Here is a 25,093-nt window from a genome sequence, read left to right on the forward strand (position 1 = left end):
TGTTAGTCTGTCTCTCTCTAAAATGTCATTTAGTGTGGTATTATCACACAATGAACAAACAAAAGTTTAAATTTCCAGTGTATATGAATCATAACTTCAGTACAGTGAAGATTTTATAATCCATAGCTGTACAATTTTTTTTTTAAATTCAGTCAGACGAAAAATAAGTGGTGGTGTAAGTTTAGAATTGTGTTTAAGGGTATTTAGATGTACTTGGCTTCACCCAGAGGAAGGCATAAGCACTTATTGAAGTGCAAAGTTAACAAAGCCTGAGACAGTGAGCTAGTAGCAGCTAACCACCACATTTGACCCTGTGCGTCCCGTGATGAACTAGACATCCGGGCTGAGTGCATGGAAGATGGCGACATTTATCCTCCGTGGTGAATGGATCAAAAACTGGGAAAAATCAGGAAAACACGAGTTGTGAGTAACTAGATCTGAATATAAGCACGCTGCCAAGGTTGGCGTCGGTTTGGATGTTGTTGACTGATAGCTGATTTAAAAAAAAAACAATACGTAGCTTTGCAGTTTAAGGCCAGGCTGCTATGGCTAACATACGCGGTAGCACCAGCTAGCTAAAACATAGTTCAGCCTGGCCTACAGACCCTAACTAACCCCCGCTATATTAAGAATATATACACTGTGCCGGAATTTGACCCGGCAGTGTAGGTGTTTTGATGAGTGGATGATTTACCTGAATTCAACACGCTAACTTTCAATGTATGCTAGTAATTTAGCTCAGGCTCCCCGTTCATTTGTAAACACGATGGCTAGGAGAGCTAGCTAGCTAAGCCAGTTAGCATCCATGCTAGCTACCCATTTCCATTTCGGCTACACCGATCTCACAGTAGCTTCTACACCTTGAATTCAGTGCCAGATTTGGGTAATCAGCCTACGTTAACAGCAAACGGTGACCTGATGAGCAGCTGGCGAACAAACAAACCCTTTCTGTCAGTGTTGTTCACTTAAAATGAACAGGACTCAAGTGGAGGGAAAGGACGTTTTAGCGTCATAGCTAACGTTAGCTAGCTATAACCTTAGCTACCGTGTCAGAGATGTCGACTGGCTGGTTGAGCGTGTCTCGTCTCAGCATGGCAGCATGCAGAAATAACACTGACACTTAGTTATAAAGGCTCTCTTTTGTCACAGAGCCAGGAAGACTCCAGCTGGCCGCAACGCTAACATGCAGCTCAAGCTAACGCTAATGTTAACTTGACATAGGTATTGGGGTAACGGTAGCTGCTAACCGCTACATGTTTCGGTACTAAAACATGCTTTGGGCGTTGAAGCGATAATATCCGGATAGCGGACATCGACTTTAACATTTCAGCGTCAGATTAACCTCGGCAGCAGCAAAACATCTCGCTGCTGTATACTAAATCAATACTGCAACTGGTTTTACTGCTGAAGGCTTTAACTTTGCAAGAGGGAAAACGTTTCTTCTAGTTTCACTCGTTTGCTTCAGCTTAGCTAGCTCTCAGGTACAGGCAGAGACACAATGGACTAGCTAATGTTACTGTCAGGCCTTGCATATTTAAGAAAGGCCTTCACTGGGATGTACCAGCTGTTCTGCTAAACTACTTCATTCATAGTCCTCTGTGGAAACCTGGTAGACACATGAGAGGGAAGTAACGTTAGTGTTACTTGAGATAGTTGCAGCTAGTAAAATATTTCCAACACAGCTCATCCATGTATTTAAGTGATGCATTCATTTTCCATTACTGATGTTTAAAGCTCTGGGACAGAGCCCTCCTATGCACTGACTGAAAAGCATCTCGCATTAAACATGTTCGCTGTTGACATCTCTGTGGCAGGCAGCAAGGAAAAGGACAATTATGGTGTCAGGATAATCAGAGCATCCCATTGTTATTACATAACCACTGTCTTTCAGGTCAACTAATGCCTTTTCTTCATGTGCTGGCCAACATTACTGTGGACATGTGGATCAGGCTTTGTGTGACATCAGCATGTTGTCCTAGTGAAGCAGTGGGATTAACCTGAGCCAGAAAGGCCAGGATGGAAAGTTGCTTTGATGCTTAAAAACTGTAAATGGCCTGTCAGGTTTATTAAGGGGTTTAATCACGTCATGGTTGACTCTGGGCCCTGACGCACCAAGCTGTCAGTTTAATGCCATTGAGGATGTCTGACTGATCAGTGTATGCACAGACGTTCTTGCTGTACATCTGCATTAGCACTAGTATGTCACCAGCCATTCTGGTGACATACCTGCACTTTGAATCCGTGGCAGAGATACTCTGCTAGTGTGTTATGGTCTGTTCAGTTGTAAGTTTTAAGGAAAGATATGAATTGTGACACAAATTGTCTGATACGTCTGCCTTTATAAACAAAAGTTTTAAGGCCAGTTATTCTGTAAATAAATTACTTCTTTCTTTTTTTTTTTTTTTACAGGCTTTTTGTCAATAGTCTAACTGATCAGATTATTTGTTCTTACTTTATAGCGTACAACTCTGCAAAGATCTCACAGAGAAAACAGATCATGGGAGTGAGATTAGAGGTAAGTTAAGAATTAGTTTGTAGATATTTGTTATGCATTTAATACTATTTATTTTCAGTCCTGTCAAATCATGTTTAGATGAACTGTCTTGTCTGTTAAACCTTGCAGATATACAGGCAGCCTTATATGAGCTCTGCTGGCAGGTTGTACAGGGGAACCTGAAGTTGGATGTTGTCGTCAGTGTCCTTGGGGACATGATGGTAAATGTTTTTTATTATGTTTTTTCTACTTGTTTGTTAAACAAAATCAAAAGTATTCATCAAAAATGTACTAATCATGGACATTTTAGTCCTTATTTCCTTTTTATTCCATTATGCCATGTTTCTGCACAAAACATGCAGTGTTGAGTATTGCTATGTTATTGCACATAGCCTATTGCACTCCGGCACAGTAATACCCTAATTCATGGTGTGATTTTGCACTCGTCCTGCTTGTAAACATAAACCAATTATGATCCATACAAAGCACATTTTAATGTTCATTCAGTCTGAGTGTTATATGCCAAGAATATGCCAACATCTTTTTTTTCTTCTTCAGGAACTCAGAGATGACATGCCGTCAGTTTTAGCAGATGTGTTCAGCATACTAGGTAAGTTTGTGGTTTTTACTTTAAAAATTAATTTACAGTGTCTGAACCTCTGGATTTAAAATGACTTTTATATGGTATCCACTATTATAATAGTGTTAGTGGTTAGAAAACATACCACATCTGTGGTAGTGTTTTTTAATTATATATATTTTACAGATTTAGAAACTGGTGCACTGGAAGACAAAAACAAACGTGACCATTACACACAACTGGTGGGAGCATGTTTGGTAAGAACAATATTTATTTTTTATTTCTTTATCAAATAATTTTATATCAATGATGCACAGAAAGCAAAAGCTAGTCATATCCTGTTTGTGTGACTTACTTACTTTACATCAGACATTGTCTTATTGACGTTTAAGAGTTTTTTTTATTTTTTACTCAGGTTTGTAATAATCCACTACAACAACTGAATTAACCAGTTAAATGTTTTACTTCAGATTTTTGTTCCTGAGCCTATCCTGAAAGAGAGGCTGGACCCAGAAACCCTTGAATCTCTCGGACTTATAAAACAAGCCCACCAGTTCAATCAGAAGATTGTAAAAATCAAGACTAAGCTATTGTAAGTAGAGTGCACAGTTCAGCAGAGATGCAGCCATACAGTGCATACATTGAAAAGGTGCCATTTACACCTACTCATTGTGCTTCATAATGCTTATCCAGTGTCTGTGAAATGCTTCATCTCTTCTCAGCTACAAGCAACAGAAATTTAACTTGCTAAGGGAGGAGAATGAAGGCTATGCCAAACTAATCACTGAGCTTGGCCAGGACCTATCAGGCAACATCACCAGCCACCTTGTGCTGGAGAGCATCAAGTCTCTCATAGGTACCACACAATGTTTTTTTCAGGGTCACTTTATTGAACATGGTGCTACTATGTCTTTTGCTGCAACTTTGCAAATGCTACATCTACAGTCTTGTTCATAGGTTTGACTATATAAAGCAGACATTGGGTTTTTCCATATATTGATATCGAGTCATTGTCTTATTTTTTTAATTGTGTTGGGTTGTCTTTTATCTTCTGTCTGCAGGATGTTTCAATTTAGACCCTAATCGTGTTTTGGACATAATCCTGGAGGTGTACGAGAGTCGATCTGACCAAGATGAGTTCTTCCTGTCACTCATCAAGTCCTACATGTGTGAACCAATCACCCTTTGCCACATCCTGGGCTTTAAGTTCAAATTCTACCAGGTCAGAATCTCAAAAATGGGAATACTGTGTGTGCAACAGTATAAACAGACCTATAAGCAGGGAAATCCACAACTGAATATACATTATGGCATGAATTATATTTCATTTGTCACTGATATTACATTTGATTTTCGTTTGTATTTGTTAATTTTTTCATGTCTTTCTTCAGGAGCCGAACGAGGAAACCCCCAAGTCTCTGTATCACATTGCTGCTGCTCTGCTTCACCACAACCTGATAGAGCTGGAAGATCTTTATGTACATGTAAGGAAAAGCAACTGTTCGAGTCCAGCTCATTGTCACTGTAGTTAAAACCGATTGTTATCTAATGTAAAAACTTCAGAATTTGTTCATCGATTCAAGTCTCTGCGCCTTTATTGTTCCTCTGTCATTCCAGCTTATGCCACTAGATGCCGTCATTGTAGAGGAACACAAACGAGATATCTCGGAGGCCAAGCAGATAGCACGCAAGCTGGTCATGGTTGTGTTGCCTTCAGAGAAAAGTGAAGACAGAGAAAAGGACAAAGAGAAGGAGGAGGAGAAGAATGAAAAGGTATCAAGACATTTGCTCTTGTTTTGTTTCTATATTAATATGAGACTTTTCTGGAGTAAGTTTATTTGAGGAGTTTATTACTTTAAAACTCTTAATAGAATATACAAATTAAAATTGACAGAAATTGTCTGAATGTTACTTTGATTAATGTTTAGTGAGGTTAGAAAATGAAATAACACCTGCAGTAGTCAGTGTCCTCTGAATAATGACATTTACATTTTTCTGTCCAGTTTCTCACACTGCATTGATTTACCTCAGACAACACTCATGATCATGTTTTCAGCCATTAACGCAGATGTATGGATAGTTTAAAAAAAAGTCAGCCACTTGGGAGTGTGACAACAGTTGCACACTGCTTTAATAGCCTTACTGAGTATTACTGAACTTTGGCATATTGCTGTTCTTTGCTGTGCCCACAGCCACCTGATAACCAGAAACTTGGTCTGTTGGAAGCACTGCTTAGAATTGGAGACTGGCACCACGCCCAGAGTATTATGGACCAGATGCCTTCCTTCTATGCTACTTCTCACAAGGCCATTGCGCTGGCACTCTGTCAGCTTGTGCACCTGACTGTGGAACCCCTTTACAGAAGGTGTTGATTCTCACTGTACCACATTGATTCCACAGTGTGACCTCCTCTCCGTGCCACCAACTCATGCATACATGTTCAGTAAGACATGAAAAATAGATAAAGACAGAAAAGAAAGAGGCAGGCTCTGACAGCTCTTTCTGTCTCTTACAGGGCTGGTGTGCCAAAAGGGGCAAGGGGATGTGTAATGCTTCCACTGAAGAACACGCGGGCCCCTCGGCCTGCGGAGAGCTTTGAAGACCTGCGCAGGGACACATTCAGTATGCTCTGCTACCTGGGCCCTCACCTCTCCCATGATCCTATCCTCTTCGCCAAAATTGTGCGTCTGGGCAAGGCGTTCATGAAAGAGGTATAAAACTGTAAACCCTACTTAAATTTGTCTGCACTACAACCTGAATCCTCTTTTAACGTGTACTCATATTTGGTGTTCTTTTGCTTCTCAGTACCAAAGTGATGGCAGAGCTGATGTCAAAGACAAAATGGTAGGTATAAAAATGTCATTACTCCAGGACGCTGGTGTTGATGAATGCTTTTAATAAAGCTATGTTTGCACTGTTTGCTGTAATAGAGCTGCAAGTTCATATTTGAATATGTCACTGTGAGGATTTTATTTATGTTGACTGATGGTTCATTTCAGGAAACATTGTTGAGTTGTTTCCTGAGCATTGCAGACCAGGTGCTACTCCCTTCGCTCTCTCTGATGGAGTGTAATGCTTGCATGTCTGAGGAACTGTGGGGGCTCTTCAAACTCTTTCCCTACCAGCACAGGTGAAATACACACACACACACACACACACACACACACACACACACACACAGGCTCACTATATGTGGCATGGTGTAATTAAGTTGTCAGATAGTAAACCCTCAGGCAGTGCTCCTCGATGGTGTTTGCAAAGAAAGGAGAAGCACACACACAGTATAACTCTGTTCTTCAAACCATGTTTGGCTGTGTAAAATGCATTTTCCTGTGCTGTTTAGCAAACCATCTTCACTGCTCCCAAGCAATGTGAGAATTTTATATTTAGAGCCTTTGTTTGGATATTTTGGCACTCACTGCTGATGAGCACTCCACACTCCCAAAGGTTTTTTTCTTTTGGCTGTCTGTGTTAGTTTGTCGCAGCTAATGATGCAGCTTCCGCAGTTACTGAAGATAGTGACACTGTGTTATTTATTGTGTTGACAGTGTCAGAGAAAGGATTTGATATAAACTGAAAATGGGCAAGTAGTGCAGTTCATTTCTGCTGTCCTATGCCAGTGCTGCTATTTATGCTCAGTTTATTGAAGCTACGTCTGGATTTTTTTTTTTTTTTTTTTTTTAAGATTTTCCTTAATATTTTTTGCTCCAGATACGATTTACAGCCAGTTAATTCCTTAGTTCATCTGTTTCACAGGATGGCTTAACACACAAGTTTCCCCTGCTGTTTTCTGGCAAATAGTCACACATGTAACTGCAGCTTTAATATAATGCTCAACAGGAGGTGGAATACTCCAGTCCTGCCAATGTTTTTGAGTGGAGCAATGCTACACCTTCTGTATTTATTGTGCTTTCTCTATACTCCCTCAGGTACCGGTTGTATGGGCAGTGGAAGAATGAGACATATTCCAGCCATCCACTGTTGGTTAAAGTGAAAGCTCAGACGGTAGAAAGGGCCAAATACATCATGAAGTAAGTCACTTTGCAGAGCCCAGTGTAGCATTACTGTGCGGTACCTTTGGCAGACCTTTGTTGTGTCCAGTACAACACTAACTTAGCATTCTCATAGATTACATGCTCCATATCGTCTGCTGTCGTTGTTCATGTATAGTTACTGCTTTTTCCAGCTACTTCACTCATGTTTTGCTGCCTGTGATATACTTGTAATATTTGTTTTGTGCTTTTATCCTCATTTTTATAAGATGACTTCTCAAAAGCCCAAGCAAATAACCTTTTAAATATAATTAAGATAGAAATAAATTTGCCAGTTTTCTAATAATTGAACATGTTCAACATAATCATCAGGCTGAATGTGAGTGTTGTTTTATTTTTGCCATCTCTGTAGGTGCCACTCTGTGGCACAGCTCTGTACAGACACTGTTACTTTACAGAATCCTATTCAACCCTGGGGCCTGCCCTTGATTTGTCAAGCACCAACTTAAGACAATGCAGCACTAGCAATCCCTGTTTTTAAAAGTTCATTTTAGTAGTTTAAACAGTAGCTTTTGGCACAAAAAAAAGAAAACCTCACACAAACTGACCGAGACTGAAGCCTGGGCTGCACACAATGAAGAAGATTCAGAGAGCTTCAGGTGGATCAAAATGAAATGTGAAAATATTATCTGGCATTGTTGTTGAATGTCGTGCTGAAGTGATGTTGCTATAGCAACCATCAGCCAGCTTAAATGTTCATACTGGTGGTGTGAACACAAACAAAAAAGGCCTTCACAGTCTGTAGTTCTTTGGGTTTATTCCTCAATGGGGTATTTCCTTGAGTCCCTAAAACAATTAGGTCTGAAAGTGCCTCAGATTGCCTGTAGGTGTGAAAATAGTGTATTTGTGTCTATGTGTCAGCCCTGTTATAGCCTGGTGATCTGTCCAGGGTGTACCACACCTCTCACTCAGTGTCAGCTAGGATTGGCTGCAACCCTGGAAGGATAAGCAGTAGCTGATGAAGGAATTGTATTGAAAGCGCAGGTTCACACTGACAACACAAGAATTAAAAATGGAATACTGTTTCATGTGTGTGTTGGGCAAGCCACAGTTCCATTTAAACTGTCTATGATGTTGAAGGAAGCAACAGACTCTACTTTAGTTTTAAGATGATAACTGGGAGCATTTTCCAATTACTGTGAAGCTTACATGAGTGACCGTCTTTGCTTTCAGCCTCAGTTTGCGTCATCTTCTGTTTTTAATGTCCTTTTTTCTGTCCTGTGCCTTCCCATCCCTAGGCGGTTGACCAAAGAGAATGTGAAACAATCTGGAAGACAGATTGGCAAACTGAGCCATAGCAACCCCACCATCCTCTTTGATTATGTAAGTGCATTTTACTGTGATTATTTTATTTTGCTTTTGTCTCATTTTGAAATATGTCAAAGTACCAAGACACATTAAATCCATATTTTTGCAGGCCGTATTAACATGAAGCGCCTTATTCATTCTGTATAACTATTACATTATTCTGGCAGCCCATTGCCCTCACAGTTGCGTCCTGCTTTGGGGAATTGCTTACATCTAACAAATCATGTATTCGTGAATCCAAGCTACTAAAAACTGGCACCGTGTTCCTGCTGCACTGACAGAAACAATCACTTGCACAATATATGCATCAGTCTGTTACATTTGCAATCATTTTAAATAACATCTATGTTCTTTCTGCTTTGCCATAAAATTTCAACACTTGAAACATTTTCCAGTAAACAAAGTATCATGCTTTGATGTATCCTTATACTAAAACAAGAGATTTTTTTTCCTCTGGATTGTTAATGCTATTGTTAATAAGTGTTCATGTCTCTCACTGTTCTGGGTTTGTACACTATATGAGTCATTGCATGCTGTAATGGATGGATGTTTCATGTAGCATGGTTCAGTCTACTCCCTGATCTGTGAATATTGTAGTATGGCTTCAAAAATTAATGATGATAGTTTTAATGATGATTTAAACTGTAAAGTTGACTTGTTAAGCTAGGGGAGTGGTATCAGGTCAGGCTTGTCTATGTCCCCGATGGTTGGTAAAGCTTTATTCCCTCCTCTGTTTTGTTTTATATCAGATGCTGTCTCAGATCCAGTGGTACGATAACCTCATCGTTCCAGTGGTGGACTCTTTAAAGTACCTCACCTCCCTTAACTATGATGTCTTGGCCTGTATCCTACACAGTTTCCATTTATTTAACTCACAAGAGAGGTTGCGTGTGTTTGTGTGTGTTGCTGCCGTCAGTGGGGTTTAACTATAAAAGGGCCTTCTTTCCCATTTTCCATGTTGTGCCACTTAACTCTGTCTTCAGATTGCATCATCGAGGCTCTGGCCAATCCCGAGAAGGAGAAGATGAAGCATGATGACACCACCATCTCCTCGTGGCTTCAGAGTACGTGTCTTCACAGTGTACTGGCCTGTGTTACTGTTCAGCCATCACATTCAGTTATTTTCATGCAAAAGAAGTGAAACAGTTTGTTTTAACATAGATCCTTTGCTCTTATCAACTAAGGTTTAGCAAGTCTGTGTGGAGCCGTGTTCAGAAAATACCCAATTGAGCTGGCTGGCCTTCTTCAGTATGTCACCAATCAGCTCAAAGCAGGAAAGAGGTGGGTAGCGCCAAATTATATCAAAGGAACGACACCTGATGTGCTGAGTTCAGTCACCTGTGGGTCGTAATTCCCTTTTACCCCTGGGTTAGCTTTTTCTCTAGGGTGTTTCAAATCATATCACAAGGTAACTATGAGCATCAGCAGGAGGAGAGTGACTACACACTGCCATGTAGAAATGGTCTTATGCACTGATATACTACTCATTTGGTTGAACCAACAGCCATGCTACTTGCATCGCAAATTATGGAATAATACTGATAAATATCAATGATGAATACAAGAAAATGGTGTCAGGATGTGTCTTTTTGATTCTTATGTCCTCCTTTTCCCTGTAGTTTTGACCTGCTGATCCTTAAAGAGGTGGTACAGAAAATGGCTGGCATTGAGATCACAGATGAGATGACATCAGAGCAGTTAGAGGCCATGACAGGAGGGGAGCAACTCAAAGCTGAGGTACAAATACCTACGTTTTATCACTGCCTAATGCAGTCTTGTAAGCAAAGCGCGTATGATTGCCTGAATCAGTGCTGTGCCTGAGCTCAGGTCCATGTCATTGTGGATGTGACTGTCAACAGGGAGGCTACTTTGGCCAGATCAGGAACACTAAGAAGTCATCACAGCGTCTGAAGGAAGCACTGCTGGACCACGAATTGGCCCTGCCGCTTTGCCTTCTCATGGCTCAGCAACGAAATGGTGTGGTTTTCTTAGAAGGTGGAGAAAAACATCTTAAACTTGTTGGCCATCTCTATGACCAGGTATACATCCTCATGAAATATGTGAACTCCAATCAGTCCCTGTGCTTTAGCAGCAAACAGTTACAGTGCTTATATAGGGCCCGACAGGTGTGGACAGTTATTTTTCCCTTAACAAGTGAAATCATCATTTAATGATTGAATTTTATTTTATTTACTCTGGTTATCTTTGTGTAATATTCACATTTTCACTGCAATTGTGCCAGCCATTGTGCCAGCATTTATATACATTGCAATGAAAATGATTTACTTACTAACCAGAAACATAATAATATAATAATAATAAACATTTAAATACTCTAAAGTTCTTTTATTGTTGTTCAAATAGTGATTTGTTTTACTGCAGTGTCACGACACATTGGTGCAGTTTGGTGGCTTTCTGGCCTCCAACCTCAGCACAGAGGACTACATCAAGCGGGTTCCCTCTATTGATGTCCTTTGTAACCAGTTCCACACTCCACACGATGCTGCCTTCTTCCTGTCTCGGCCAATGTACGCACATCAGATTCTGGTGAGTGGACTGCTCTTTCAGCTTTTGAGCGCATCGTGTTTTTGCATCATCATGTCTCTTTGTGACCTTTCCCTTTTTCTTCTAAGGTGGGTCAAAATGTGTTAAACCTGCCTGTCCTCAAAGTCTCAAGTGAGATGTGGGCCATTAATAAAATGATATTATTGAGATCTTTAAAACACTTTTAAACATTTAAGAGTGGAAAGTATGGTAAAAGTTACAAAGTGACTACTTAATGGTAGCCTCTCTATAGCGTTTTGTTATTTTATGTCATCTTACTTTTTTGTGCCAGTTGTGCAAAATGGTTTACAAATCAAGGCAAAACTGTAGTGTGGAACTAAGAAAACAAAGAGAAAATGGAGTCCTTACTTTGTGCTTACTTTACTCACAGTCTAAGTACGATGAGCTCAAGAAATCAGAGAAAGGCAACCGGCAGCAGCAGAAGGCACACAAGTATGTAACAGCCTGTGAACAGGTGATGGCACCAGTGCACGAGGCTGTGGTGTCTCTCCATCCTGCCAGGGTCTGGGACGACCTCCGCCCTCAGTTCTATGCCACCTTCTGGTCCCTCACCATGTATGACCTGGCAGTGCCTCAAGCTGCCTACGGGCGTGAGGTCAACAAGCTCAAGGCCCAGATCAAAGCCATCGAAGAGAACCCAGAGATAGTGAGTAGCTGTTTGCTTACAGGCTTGCAACCATGTACCAGGCTTGTAACCACTTGTAACCATGTTTATATTGTAATTGAAGCAGTTGTGTTGCAGCGGGAGTATCTCCATCTATTTAGATCAAAAATAGTTCTCCTACTGAGCTAACAGTTATAGGACAAAATCTAACAGAATGAATATGGTGGTTGCCAGGGTTTTTTGTATTTACAGTGGGAATATTTCTGCCGTTTGTTTCCAATGTAGCCTTTGAATAAGAAAAAGAAGGAGAAGGAACGCTGTACCGCTCTGCAGGAAAAACTGCAGGAAGAGGAGAAGAAGCAGGTGGAGCACGTCCAAAGGGTTCTCCACCGCCTCAAACTGGAGAAAGACAACTGGTTATTGGCCAGTAAGTGCCCTAATCCTCATGTTGTCTATTGACAGAAGAAAACACTGGATCCAATTAAACACTGATTGAAAGCATAAGTTTGGTACCTGTGAAATGGCCAGTGGGCCATATTTATACAGCATTATAGTTAAAATCTGCATTTGTTTCTAACACAACTTTAAATGCTTACTGTCAGAATCCACAAAGAACGAGACCATAACAAAGTTCCTGCAGCTCTGTCTGTTCCCTCGCTGCATCTTCTCCTCCATCGACGCCGTGTACTGTGCCCGCTTTGTCGAGCTGGTCCACCAGCAGAAGACGCCCAACTTCTGCACCCTCCTCTGCTACGACAGGGTATGACTCTTACATACATACGCCAACACCCACTCCTACACACTTAAGATGATGCTGATAATTGATTAAAAAGGCTGTTCTTAAAATGTATTTTGAAGCTGGAAAATGCTTTACAAGCAGAGGCATAAACATTAATAATGTGATTAATGGAGTGGGATAATGCAACCTCTAATTTGGCCCACTCAGTAGAACAGAAGCAGCAGAAATATCCATTAAAATAACACTAAAGAATGAATGTAAGTGTCTTAAAATTCACTGAGTGGTTTAGCGACCACTCAAGTGCACCATCAAATTACAACTCAAAGGGAATGCATATAGCTGCTGGCCTGTTGAAACCACTTTTGTAAAGCTCAGTCAGGCACACCACAGTTAGGTACAGCTCTAAAAATATTGGCAAAATTCATCCAGAATTTCCAGTCATTTATAAGGAACTTGTTTTTTTTTTTTTTTTTGTACATATTTCACTTTCTTGGTTAAGCTAACATGTTATATTGTGTCAATATGCAGGTGTTTTCTGCTATCATTTACACTGTGGCCAGTTGTACAGAGAATGAGTCTCACCGCTACGGACGCTTCCTCTGCTGCATGCTGGAGACAGTGACCCGCTGGCACAGTGATCGTGCAACCTATGAGAAGGTGACCAGTTTGACCTGCTCTCTACACCTGCAACCTACACCTATTTGTAGCACTCTCTGATGTAAGATGAGCCAGGAATTAATCTACCTCTTCTTATGCTGCATGCTCACAGGATTGTGTCAATTACCCCGGCTTCCTGACCATCTTCAGAGCCACAGGCTTCGACGGAGGGAACAAAGCAGATCAGCTCGATTATGAGAACTTCAGGCATGTGGTGCACAAATGGCACTACATGCTGACTAAAGTGAGCTGCTCTTCTATATTGTTGTTGTTCTAAATTGAAAATTCTGTCCAGATAATGGAAGGCAACACTGTGGAGGGCGTGTGTTTATCTATAATCATGTCCTCTGTTTGTGTTTTACACAGGCTTCAGTTCACTGCCTGGAGACAGGAGATTACACTCATATCCGCAATATTCTCATTGTGCTTACCAAAATCCTGCCCTGCTACCCCAAGGTCCTGAACCTGGGCCAAGCACTGGAGTGCCGTGTCCACAAGATCTGCCTCGAGGAGAAGGACAAGAGGCCAGACCTCTATGCCTTAGCAATGGGGTAACACAGCATTGTGTGCTGTTTAGCTCTCTGTGGAGCTTACGGCTAACATATATTTTGTGAAGTGTGGTAATAACTTGGAAACATGGGGAAGTGGTGTCAAAAGAATATACAATATAAATTTATAGATGCAGTGGTTTATATAACACCTAGGCATCATGGCGTTAACCCAGATGTTTGAGCATTGTCATGCAAATGGATTGTTAGGTTGTTGAAGATTCACAAATTAGTCAGTGCCTTTGTAATTTTAGCTTTAGTGAAGATAGACGTGGGTAGCAGTTAGTTTTTCTGCCGTCTGTAATTCAGTGTTGGTCCAGTGACCCTTGTGCAGGCAATCTTGACTAGCCAGCTCCTTTAGCTCTCTGATAAATGGCACACAAGCTGAATTTTGGAAAGTCTTCAGGGAAAAATCTTTAAATGTAATTACAGGGTTTCCCTTCTCTATAAGTTATATTTTTTGTGCTTCTGAAGTGTTTTTATTATCTGCGCGTTGTGCAAACCCTTTATGCGTCTCGCAGTTATTCAGGTCGGTTAAAAAGCCAGAAGGTGCATATGGTCCCTGAAAATGAGTTTCACCACAAGGAGCCACCAGCACGCAGCACCACCCCTGCCACCCAACAGAATGGTCCCGGCAGCACAGGCAAGCCTGCCACCAGCACAAGCAAGACAGAGGAGGGGACACCGGAGGATGGCGGTGAGCGATTAAATGCAGTTCGTGGCTTCATCCACTTATTGAGCATACAACTTTAATCTGAGTTGTATATTGTCTGTTGAAACTTGGTTTACACCTAATGTTGCTACAGATTCAGTTCACACATCCTAGAGTTAACACATGCTATGCTCATACAGTTTTTGGTTTGTTTTTGTGCAGATCGGGGAAAGGATAAACCTCAGGGGACCACAAAGCCAGTGAACAAAGCCAACAGTGCAGTGGCCAAAGTGGCCACCAGCAATGGGAACAGTGCTCTCAACAGGTAGGCATCTCAACAGCTGCTCTGACATAAAGTTACATCAATTAAACCTAAAACAGTGCATGAAAACCTCCTATGAGTAGTGATATTTCATGTTAGTGCTGCCTGTAAGTTTTGATACAGCAGCTTGATTAGAATAAAAACAATACTGGGATCAGCAGAATCTTGTAAAACGTTTTTGAATGAAGAATTTTGAAAAAGAAATGTTCATTCTTTGCAGCACCAAAGCCGTTAAAGAGCGGGACGAAAAAGAGAAGGCTGGGAAGGAGAAAAAAGAGAAAAAGGAAAAAACACCAGGGAGCACTCCTGAGACAAAGTTGGAGAACCGCCGGGAGAAGCAGAGAGACGAGAGAACAGGGAAGGAGGAGCGGGCGGCACGTGAGGGTAAGGAGAAGACCCCCAAGGCAGACAGGGAGAAACTGAAGGCCGAGGAGAAGAACAGCAAAGATGACAAAGCCAAAGCTGGCAACGGTGAGGCCGTGGAGCCATCCAGGGAGCGTGAAGGCATCAAGGAGTTCAAGAGCAAGGAGAAAGGAGACAGGAGCGCTGTGTCCGGGTCCCTCAAGTCACCAGTTCCCAGATCTGAGTCAGCCGAATCTGAGAGGGGTAAGGAAATATGTTGTTTTGTTTTACACCTGTGTTCTCATAAAACCAATAGAAACTTTGGAAGTGTGGAGTCAGTCCACAAATAATGTCTAGAAAAGTATCCAGTATTCAAGTATCCACTTTGAATGTAGTTGTATGGGTGTCATTAGGATTTTAAGGAAAAGCCTGAAGCTCTGTATCCATTCGAGTAAAAATGCTTTTAGAGAGTTTAGATTTAAATTTATTTTTTTTTTTGTATAGTGTCTCTCTCAATCACAAATAGATGAATCGAGGCTTTTCTTAATATTGATCAGCTAAACACAAATTTTCACTCCTTTTTTCTGTACAGATCAGAAAAGACGAAAGCTCGACAGTCACTCTTCTCCGTCCCACTCCTCGTCTGTTAAGGTTAGTATGGCTTGAGGAAGGCTGTGCCCGTTTCTTCTCTGTCTGCTGGAGCGTTCCTGCCGTTGCACATTCCAGCAGCTCTGAAGATCACCACGAAGAATTGTCGTACATGCAGGCACGGCATCTGGAAATCCCAACCAAATCCATGGGAGTTGGAAAGCATTCCATGGACATCAGCAAAATATTTTGCAGAATTGGGAGAATACCCTTCACGGACTTAGCCAAGAGAATATTGTGTATATTGAGTATTTTCATATTGAAATATTTATCTATTTTCATAAAAATGAAAGCAGTCAGTGTGCCTTGGGAAGAAAGATTTTTAAAAAAAAAAAAAAAAAAAAAGCTTTTCTATATTCCTCGTGGATTTTTTGCCTTTTTGAGAATATTATTCACCTGAAGTAAAATTGTTCGTCAAACCAAGAGCTTTCGCCTTTTCCAATGGCAGTGATTTTTTTTTTTTTGTTTGTTTGTTTTGTTTATTTGTTTCCTGATGGAGAGCAGTATTTTGCTACATGCCCGGCTTTTTTTTTGTTCCTGAGCTGAGAAGATTTATTGTTTGAAGTCATGAAGTATTTTTGCTTTTCCCTCAACGTGCCCGGATCCAGCGCAGAGTCAGATGATGTCCAGAGAAGCACTGTGCTGTGGAAGCCCCTCTCTGCTGCAGCGGAGTCACTGCTCCCTTCTTCTATCTCCGTTTGTAAAAACGGTCTGCATGCATCCTTCACCTCACACGATCCGTGTTCAGTCTCTCCTGGCCGGTCCGGCCCCTACAATGCTGTCCCCACAACTCCCAGCCATCAACATCTTCAGTCGTACTACCTCCTGGCAAGCGTTCAGTGGATAATCAGAGCCACCAGCAGCTGAGATCAACGGAGAAAACGAATGTTGCAGTTTTGAATCAGCCAGAAATGCAGAGGAAAATAAGCCTGCGTCTTCAAAGAGAGAGTGAGGGAAAGAGTGGGCGAAGCCTGAATCGTCTGGAGCGTTGTCCAAACCACTGGAAGCTTGTGATAGGTCTTTATTTAACCCTTCCACCAGAGAAATAGGCTCCATGTGTCTAATCCATGCCTGAACTGTAAGTGACAGCAACAGTTACGTATGTAGGGATGCAGTCAAGCACATAAAATGGAGTGATTTGTCTTACACACGCACGCACACACACACACAGGCACACACATACACATTATTTACCGCACTTGCACTTTAGATGTATTGAATACCAGCTGCACTGTAGAACTTTTATATTATGCTGCCTGAATTGCAGACATGTCTATAGTATAAAGACAAGCAGTTATTTCATACTATGCTCAGGGTATTTCTATTTTAAGTATTGACATTCCAGATGTTGAGCCGATGAACTCTCCTTTATGTAATAACCTTGTCAAAGCCTTAGTCCTTCAAGGTCAGAGGTCAAGGGAGCAGTATGCTGTTGGTCCAGCCAGTCCTGACTCCCCAACCCTCACCCCTTCTTCCAACTCTCTACTGCTGTCTGACAACCCAACTCCCACCCCCTCCCAGCTCATCTGTCATCTCCATTCATCCCTACAGGACAATAGCAACGAACCCAAGGAGTCCACGTCCAAGGTTTGAACCAACTCTGCTACTCATACCTTCTCGCAGATTGTCCGTTTTCCTTGTTCAAGTGGCCAAAGTGTGTACAGCTGCTGACACTGTAATGTGTGTAATGAGGATTGACTCGTGTCACTGTTACTAAAGATGGCGACAGTCCTTAACGCTCATTATGTGACGTGTGTAGCCACTTGAAGGCAGCAGAACGAGTTGAAAGCTGTCATTGGAAAAGTTGTTTTCACATCCAGCAGACACAGCGTGACAGAGTGGTGTGTGTGTGTGGATGTAAAATACAAACCTGTTAGTTAAAGAGTCTAAAAGGTTGTGTAGAAATTCTCCGGTCAGGTCACAATTAGGTTTTTGCTATGATTCTAATATGAACTGTATGAAATATTGCTGCTTTCAGGTTTTGGACCCATTGTTTGAGAATGTAGCATAACTGCTACAATTTATTCAATAACATAATAATTGGTCAATTGGTAATGATAACATTAATCAGTGAAATACACAAGATGGAAACCCTAAACAGCCGTGGGGCTCTTCAGGTTTTGTTTTCGTTACATATAATGAGGTTTTATGACTCTGCTAAACTAAAAAAGCCAAATTAATCTCAACTAACTGATCTCAATTAAATACAAATAAGAAAAAAAAAATTAAATTCAAATGGTTTTCCTCTCAAGCTAATATTTAGTAGAAGCATCAGTTCTAGCCTTGTGTTTGTGGGGATATGCTTGTCTAATCTGCACACGTGTGCATTTGTTTCTGTTGGTCAGTGTTATGTCTCTGTGATTCTGTTTTAAGAAAATAAAATATGAAGTCCTGACAGGTTGGATACTGTGAAAACTGTGGGCGTGAGACTTTCCCACGGTGACAGAAATGTCTTGTTTCAGCAACTGCTCTGTTATGACAAACATCTGTACAAGTTGCATGTTGAACTGTAGAAAGACGTATACGCTGTACACTGCTAAAGCCTCACTTTAAACCCCCCTAGTTATAGACTTTTACTGAATGATTTCTAACACAATATAATGTAATTTGTACACAGCTATAAGCATATTTAAAGTACCTGCTAATGAAAACAGTTTGTCAACAATTATAACTTCTCCTATGAAGACTTTTTTTTTTTTTTTTTATTACAGCTGAGTTTTACTGTATCATGATTTAGAATCTGTTTGTATACCAGCCTGCACTTGAGCCCACAGGAGTTGTCTAACAAATACTTTAATAAGCACATACCTGTTTAATAGTACTTTACAGTGTGTTATCTTTTAACGGTTCACTGTTGGGTTCTGCTTTCACTGGGTGCTGCCATTAAGTCTTCAGCACCAATTGAAGTCGATGAGTTTGTTCAAAGGATCTTTGTGAAATTACATTTGCAGGCACGGGAGTGGAAATAAGTGTTCAATATGTCAACGTCATAAAACATGTTCTTTTCTTCCCTGTGTGGCTCTTCACATCATCCTTTTTATGGTTTAAGACCAGATGTTGGTATTAAGTCAGCATAGCTAAATAAACCATAACATCCCGACCAATACAAAGGTATGTATGTGTGGGACCATGGCACAGGAAAAAGCATTGGACATGCAGTAAGAAAAAGCACTGCTGAAATCCCCCACAGAGACTAAAACCAAGAATCTCTGTGAATCCAGAACCTGATTGATTCATTCTCTGGAAAATAACCAGCATTATTTTCTTATACCATCGTCTGGTCCTAATTTCAAGTGAATAGCTGCACCGGTGTACGCTTGATGATTTGCACACTTATCTCCCCTGCACTATGTTTTCATTAAGTTCAAAGCTTTTTACAACTGCACACTGATTTATTTGGTGAAGTCAGTCCAGACTAGAGTCAGATCAATCAGTGCTGGTTGAAACCACGACTGAACATTATTAGTCCTGTCTTCTTTCTCAAAGAATGTTACTTATCACCATTGAATAATTACAATTGTCTACCAGTATAAGATATTTTTAAATATCCGTATCAGTAAACAGAAATGTTTAGACCAGTGTTCAGTGTTGAGTCATGTGTCAGTGGCTGTCTTCACTTTTTTTTTTTTTTTTTTTTTTATTGATGTCGATATAAAGGCCCTCCTGACAGCATTAAAATATTGTGGTCTTGTCTTGTTCTGTTCATGTATAAATGTCTTTGCAGCACCACGTCAACTACAATTCAGTAGCCCGGTCCAAGAGCAGAGAGAGGGAGACAGAGAAGAAAGAATCAGAGAACACACAAGGCCGATCCAAAGAGAAGAAGGAAGAGAAGGATCGGAAGGACAGGAAAAGAGTCAGTATTTACAAGGCTTTCATTGCGCTTTGTGAAATGGGGTTTTGGAGAGGTCATCCCCTAAAATTTATGTAACGAGTTTGTCCGTCTTTGTTAAACCTTCTTCTATTTTTAAATAATATGTAAAAATGTATTTTTACTTTAAAATAACAATAGTATCCATTTAATATTAATCCGACAAACCTAAAGTTCAAGGATCTGACTACTTTCTGAAGCAACAGAGCATCTAAAGTTAGCCAGTGTCCATAAATGTGAATCCCGATGGTCAGGATGTTAGCACTGCTAACGTATGTATGTCCTGGTGTTCCTCTTTTAGGACCACACTGTCAATGACCGTGAGATGAGCCAAGAATCCAAACGTAGGAAGGATGAAAATGGAACCAGTAAGTTGTTGACAGGTCTGAAGTAACCATTAGCAGCAGGTACACAAAGTGCAGCAGGAACTAAAAACGAACAAAATCTTCTCTTCTCAGATTCCTCCAAAAACAGCAAGAGCACGAGTCCTTCCTGTGACTCCCCACTTTCAGCTGAAAAAGAGAAGAGCAAAAGATCCAAATCCTCCAGTAAAGAAAAGGCTGAGTCTGTGAAACCTGAGCGAACGTCCTCTGGAGGCAAAAAGGTCAGTGCAGCTCCCCCCTGTACCAGTGTCACTCTCTTTTGGTTTGTTGTGGAGTACATGACCTTTAATTCAGGAACGTTTAGTCTTGTGATCCCTCAACTAAAGAGTTCCATTTTTTTTTCTTCCTGTTTTGTGTAAATTTATTTAGCCCTAAACTAGTAATAATCCTCATAATCCTGTTCAGGCTTATTTTAAGTCCTTTCTGTTATTTATCGCCATGTGCTGCAGGAGTCCAGACATGATAAAGAGAAATCTGAGAAGAAAGAGAAGAGGGACAGCAGCGGAGGAAAGGAGGAGAAGAAACAATATCCTTAAACACCGAAAGCATAGTTAGCATTGTGTTGTTTAGTGTGAATATGTTGGTACGTAAAGATAAAATCGCAGTCTTTCTACAGGGAATCACGAACAAATCAGCTGAGGCTGGGATGTCGCTCGTTTTAAAAATGACAAAAACTCTTAGTGCGCGTGTTTTCGTCAGGTGTTCAGTACAGCCATTATGACAGAATTACCTCCATTTTTATGTCTTAATCCAGTGTCACTGAACACACTCAGATGAAGAAACTACTGAGGATTGCTGGAGAAGCCGTACTGCATTAAGAAGGCAGCCAACAGGACTTGCTTGTAAACATAATGAGTACACTAATCCTCAGCCTCTAACCATTCCACTTGTCTCATTGGAGCATTTAGACTGTGCTCATTTCTGTATTCACCGCCTACAGCTCCCTCTGCTACACCCTGAGTGCTTAAAGGCTGTGTACTATGACAAAGCAAGTTTTTGGCAAACAATAAGAACTTAGCGGCGTTTCAGTATTCGATTCTTCTGTCGTTTCCCTTAACAATCATACTCATAAATCCTCTGACAAGCACAGATAATGTGCAGTAATCAAAAGAAGGCGAGATGGCATTAGGCTTCTCTGTAAAAACAGCTCCGGACCCAGCAACTCCGTGGACAGTGTTTCATGTGATTTCCCTCTTTCTCTCTGATCCACGGGTGCCACAGCACAACTGGAGAAGCTGTGATTTTATCTGCCGGACATCCGCAACTTCATCCGTACTACAGAAATAGCTCCCCCCCTACAAGTGTTGTTAGCTGTAGTCATCTCAACTCAGAACCCACCGCATTATTTTTGCGTTTCAGTATACACGATACCAGCTGCAATGGTTTTGGGTTGTTTTTTTTTTTTGTTATTCTGCTTAATGTGCTGTTCTAATCACAATGTTATTACTCCGAAAATTGATTACTGTATGAAATGATGTCTTGGTAGCATCTGGGCAAAGCTTCATAACCTCATGCTAGGAATTTTGTATTTTTTTTGTATTTTGTACTTTGTCAGGATTTGCTTTTTGCTTGTTGGTGTTAATATGTTTTTCCATACTCACTTACCTCATATCCCCTTGAGATACTTAGATACCTTTTTATTTATTTATCTCCACCTTTTAATCTAAACAAGATAGTAGAGATAAGTGAGAGAAATGATAAGGACCAGTTTGTATATTGTGTACAATAATAAACATGGTAACATGAAAGTCACATCATGTTATTCTTTTTTTTTTTTTTTTTTTTTTTAAATGTCCCTTAGTCCTTTTCGTGATTTTGTGTTAATCAGGTTTTTACATAATTTATAAAAAAAAAAAGATACCAGTTCAACCTTGATTTAAATGTAGAGTTGTAAAAAATAAAATAAAATCTGACAAAAAAAAAAAAAAAATTCTGATGCTCTGTACTCCAAATGCAAATGTTTCAAAATGACTTTTGGAGATTTTATCTGCTGTACTCAATGAGTGTAAGCTTTTTTAAAAAAAAAAAAAAAAAAAATCACCCAAAAAGCAATAAAAATAGTTTTCCTAGTGTGTCACTTTGACATCGTCTCTGTTCTTTCTTTTCTTCTCCATACGCACACAAAGCTGATCACCAGGAGTCCAGTCTTTGATGAATGAAGGTAGAAACTAGTAGTTTCAACTCATGCTTGTTAGATTCTCATATTTTTTCCCAGGTATCACATTAACCCTTTATTGTAGGGTCACCTATTCGAACGTCACTAATATTTTGTTTTAAATTTTGTGGAAAAAAAAAATATGGTAGAATTGGTATAAATATATATATGTGTGTGTGTGTGTGTATGTGTGTATATATATATATATATATATATATATATATATATATATATATATATATATATATATATATACCTCCAGCTGATTATTTGTATGACCTAGATTATAATTGTATAATTTATAAAGTCAATTTTGCCTATAAGCAAGTATATGGTATATGGAGGATAATGTTTTTTTGTTAGAATTCATTAGGGTTTGGTTTGAGCTCTGTTCTGCTTCTAAATTTAACAAAACAAACTCAGCCGTCTTAGAATGTCCCCATGACTCTATGCCTGTGGAAGTTACTGTGCAGCCCAGATCTTGTGATGGTGTGATGTGAACCTGCAGTGGAGCAAACAAATTCTTCAGATTAATAAAAGACAGATCATTTTTTCAATGGGTAAAAATGATCCTTTAACAAAATTACCTCGTCCAACATTCACAGTGACAGTTCACATATGTGAGTGATTTTAATATGTAGGGGAAAAAAAGGGAAAGTCTAAAAGTTGAATATAAACCTGCTTTTATTAAGGAAATGTAATAAAATCCTCTTGTACATGACCTCTCCACAGAGGTTTGTTGTGTCCATACATGCAACTCTCATGGCTGAGTTACTGGGAAAAAAACTAAAACCAAACTTAATCAAATGTCATTATCGGACACCGACTAAACCAAAGTCCATTTCAAGTAGCAGTTCGGTAAAACTATCACCAAATTCACATGCACTTTATCCGGGGAGAAAAGACTGAGAAAGTCTGATATACTAAACAAATGTAGGCGTACATGGTTTGTAGCTTTTTTAGGTTTTTCCTTCAGTTTATAAAAAGTTCACTTATACAAACAGACACATTGGATTCGTAGCTCTTTCCTCAATGTACACTTCACCAGCTGACCTTCTGCATAATGCATAGACACAGAAAGCTTATCACAACCAAAGAAGCTATGGTGTGTTATCATTTTACCAAAAAAAAAAAAAAAAATGAGATTCACAGCTGCAGATACTGCATTTACATGGGAACAGCTTCTAAGTGTGTACAAAGTGTAAACCATAAGCTCAGTAAAACCATTTGAAAATGCTGTTACATAGAAAGGGCTCACTCTCCTAGTCTCTAAATGATTCTTCTGATTTCAACAATATGGCACTAAGTGATTAAAAGCAGACCTCATTTCATTTAAAAAATGGTCTTGTTTCAAAATTGTGGCAGTCGAAACAAACACAGTTTCATGTGGTTGATTTAAAAACAAGCATCTAAATGTAGACGGCCGCGTTCGAGGCTCTGACAGTTTCACCTAAGCAGTTTCAGATGACCACTAGTTTCATGTTATTGGTATTTTCTGTGTAAAAAGTGAGGTACAATGTAATCCGTTTTCTTGATACTTAACCCTATGGATTGATGCTTGTCCTAAATATTATGACACTGAAAATAGTCTTATAGTAAAACAAGAAAATGACTTTACTTCACTAAATATAACATTTATCCAACTTAAGATTTCACCACAAAAATATGATTGTAAAGGATTCCAGTGACTAAGTACTCCACGATGTATTGACTGCAGTTCATGGCATTTTTTTTTCTCCATAATAGAAAACAACTGAAATTACAACAATTCATCTAATTGTCATTTGAAGCAACGTTTTGCCCTAGTTCTTCATCTATTTTTTGTTTTGTTTTCTTGTTTGTTTTCAAGTGAATTGAATTTGAATTGCATTGCCACGACGCCAAAATGCTCCATAAGGCACTACAAGAGGCAAATCCCATGTTTCCAGAAGGAAAAGTCCCGTTGCATCGTTGCCCTCTGTTATAGTGTGACGGGCTTTGCAGCCCAGAATGAGCACTTGTTGACTTGTAGGCTTGTGTGCAAGCTGATGACAAAGGAGGCTGTTGCCTCCAGGATAACAGCCTCGGGGTGTCGGGGGGTCACACAGAGCGGCTGTTTCCATCCAGATGCACCAGTGGGAATCGACACTTTTCATCTCTGCAAAATCAAGGCACACAAAAGATAAACATCAGATTTTTTAAAAAAAATCTCTTTAATACTTCAGCCAAACACAGATCTCCCTGCTGTCTTAGAAAGATGACGTATGTTTAATTCATAAAGTGAGCAGTGAAAATGTAAAACAAACTGAGTGAATTTAGCTGAAAATACTAACCCTCCTCACAGTCTGCACTGATTTCATCTTCATCAATGACTTAATTTAAAATGTATTAAAAACACAGCGTCCCCCCAGGATACACAATCAGGGAGCCCCCTGGAGAGGTTTAAGTGTGTTACTGTGCTGGTCATGCAGAAAATGTGATGAGTGATTTTTCAGCAGTACGTTCAGATCAGCAGACTTCAAGTTCTTAAGTAATCTCAAAATAAAATGTTAGTAAAAAAAAAAAAAAAATTCACACTGAATCCACTCAATTCCTAAATAGTGTTTAAAGTGACACAGCACAACAATTAGAAAACAAACGTACCCTCTAGATTTTAACGCTCTCTGTCCCATACACGTTGTAGCCTTCACGGTACGTGGCAAAATTCTGGGTATTTGCCGGAGGGGCTGGCTTAAAGTTCTGGGCGTTCTTTGTCAGCTTCAGTTTTTTGGTTTCTTGCCGTGACTTATAGCAGAACTCTATTAAAGCCACAGTCATAGCCAGGCCAAGCCCTCCAACCAGAATATAGAAGACTCCTGCCACGTTGCTCAGGCTTAGTGCACTTGTCTTGTCCTGGGGGAGGTAAAGACCACCGTTAAGACTTTTTGAACTGGCGCTCTGAGGCTGACCTCAAACAACATGTACACCCACCCCAGCACAAATCCTGCATGTACATCCTGCTGCACTATGACTAAACAGGAACCCAGAGGAGGATGCTAATTGTGTCTAAAAAAAAAACCCTCTAAGGTGTAGCGGCTTTATTTAATCTGTAAGTGAGATAAACTGAAACAGCTTGTTCCTCCTCTCAAGTTTTTTCTTCTCTACCGAGCTGGGAAGGTGAATGTAGAGAGTTGCTATCTAGCCTGCTTTACGGC

General features: G+C 40.2%; 2 protein-coding genes across 7 annotated transcripts in view; one reads left to right on the forward strand and one right to left on the reverse strand.

Annotated features, from left to right (window-relative positions):
* Positions 1–288: 288 nt before the first annotated feature.
* thoc2 (THO complex 2) lies at positions 289–21,848 on the forward strand. 4 transcript variants are annotated; one of them, XM_026327842.1, is made up of 38 exons: positions 290–423; positions 2,460–2,515; positions 2,624–2,715; positions 3,053–3,104; positions 3,261–3,331; positions 3,545–3,666; positions 3,797–3,930; positions 4,136–4,296; positions 4,466–4,558; positions 4,692–4,847; positions 5,267–5,439; positions 5,590–5,785; positions 5,880–5,918; positions 6,074–6,204; positions 7,004–7,105; positions 8,365–8,449; positions 9,184–9,277; positions 9,418–9,498; positions 9,619–9,715; positions 10,054–10,171; positions 10,294–10,473; positions 10,817–10,981; positions 11,370–11,645; positions 11,889–12,030; positions 12,206–12,363; positions 12,871–12,999; positions 13,112–13,243; positions 13,366–13,550; positions 14,069–14,244; positions 14,422–14,524; positions 14,742–15,127; positions 15,456–15,514; positions 17,063–17,098; positions 19,236–19,367; positions 19,684–19,750; positions 19,841–19,986; positions 20,215–20,291; positions 20,832–21,848. In XM_026327842.1, exons 1-38 carry the CDS (start codon positions 359–361, stop codon positions 20,857–20,859), a joined length of 4,695 nt encoding a protein of 1,564 aa, XP_026183627.1. In that variant the 5' UTR covers positions 290–358; the 3' UTR covers positions 20,860–21,848. The 4 variants fall into 4 exon arrangements, with proteins under 4 accessions (XP_026183628.1, XP_026183629.1, XP_026183627.1 ...); XM_026327843.1 differs by lacking the exons at positions 17,063–17,098; positions 19,236–19,367; positions 19,684–19,750; ... (1 more) ...; positions 20,215–20,291; positions 20,832–21,848 and adding an exon at positions 16,016–16,423 and having other exon boundaries at positions 289–423; XM_026327844.2 differs by lacking the exons at positions 17,063–17,098; positions 19,236–19,367; positions 19,684–19,750; ... (1 more) ...; positions 20,215–20,291; positions 20,832–21,848 and adding an exon at positions 16,120–16,423 and having other exon boundaries at positions 289–423.
* Positions 21,849–22,586: 738 nt separating this feature from the next.
* LOC113142816 (glutamate receptor 3-like) overlaps positions 22,587–25,093 on the reverse strand; it is a 66,576-nt gene continuing 64,069 nt past the window's right edge. For 2 of the 3 annotated variants that reach the window (XM_026328106.1, XM_026328110.1), the window contains exons 15-16: positions 24,543–24,791; positions 22,587–24,057 (exon numbers count right to left, since the gene is read on the reverse strand). In XM_026328106.1, coding sequence (XP_026183891.1) covers positions 24,546–24,791 — 246 coding nt within the window. In that variant the 3' untranslated portion in view covers positions 22,587–24,057; positions 24,543–24,545. Of the gene's footprint in view, positions 24,058–24,542; positions 24,792–25,093 lie in introns of those variants that run through there. The other variant, XR_003296986.1, reaches the window with a different exon arrangement.

The sequence above is a fragment of the Mastacembelus armatus genome, chromosome 14, assembly GCF_900324485.2.
Source record: "Mastacembelus armatus chromosome 14, fMasArm1.2, whole genome shotgun sequence".
In the NCBI taxonomy this organism is placed as follows: Eukaryota; Metazoa; Chordata; class Actinopteri; order Synbranchiformes; family Mastacembelidae; genus Mastacembelus; species Mastacembelus armatus.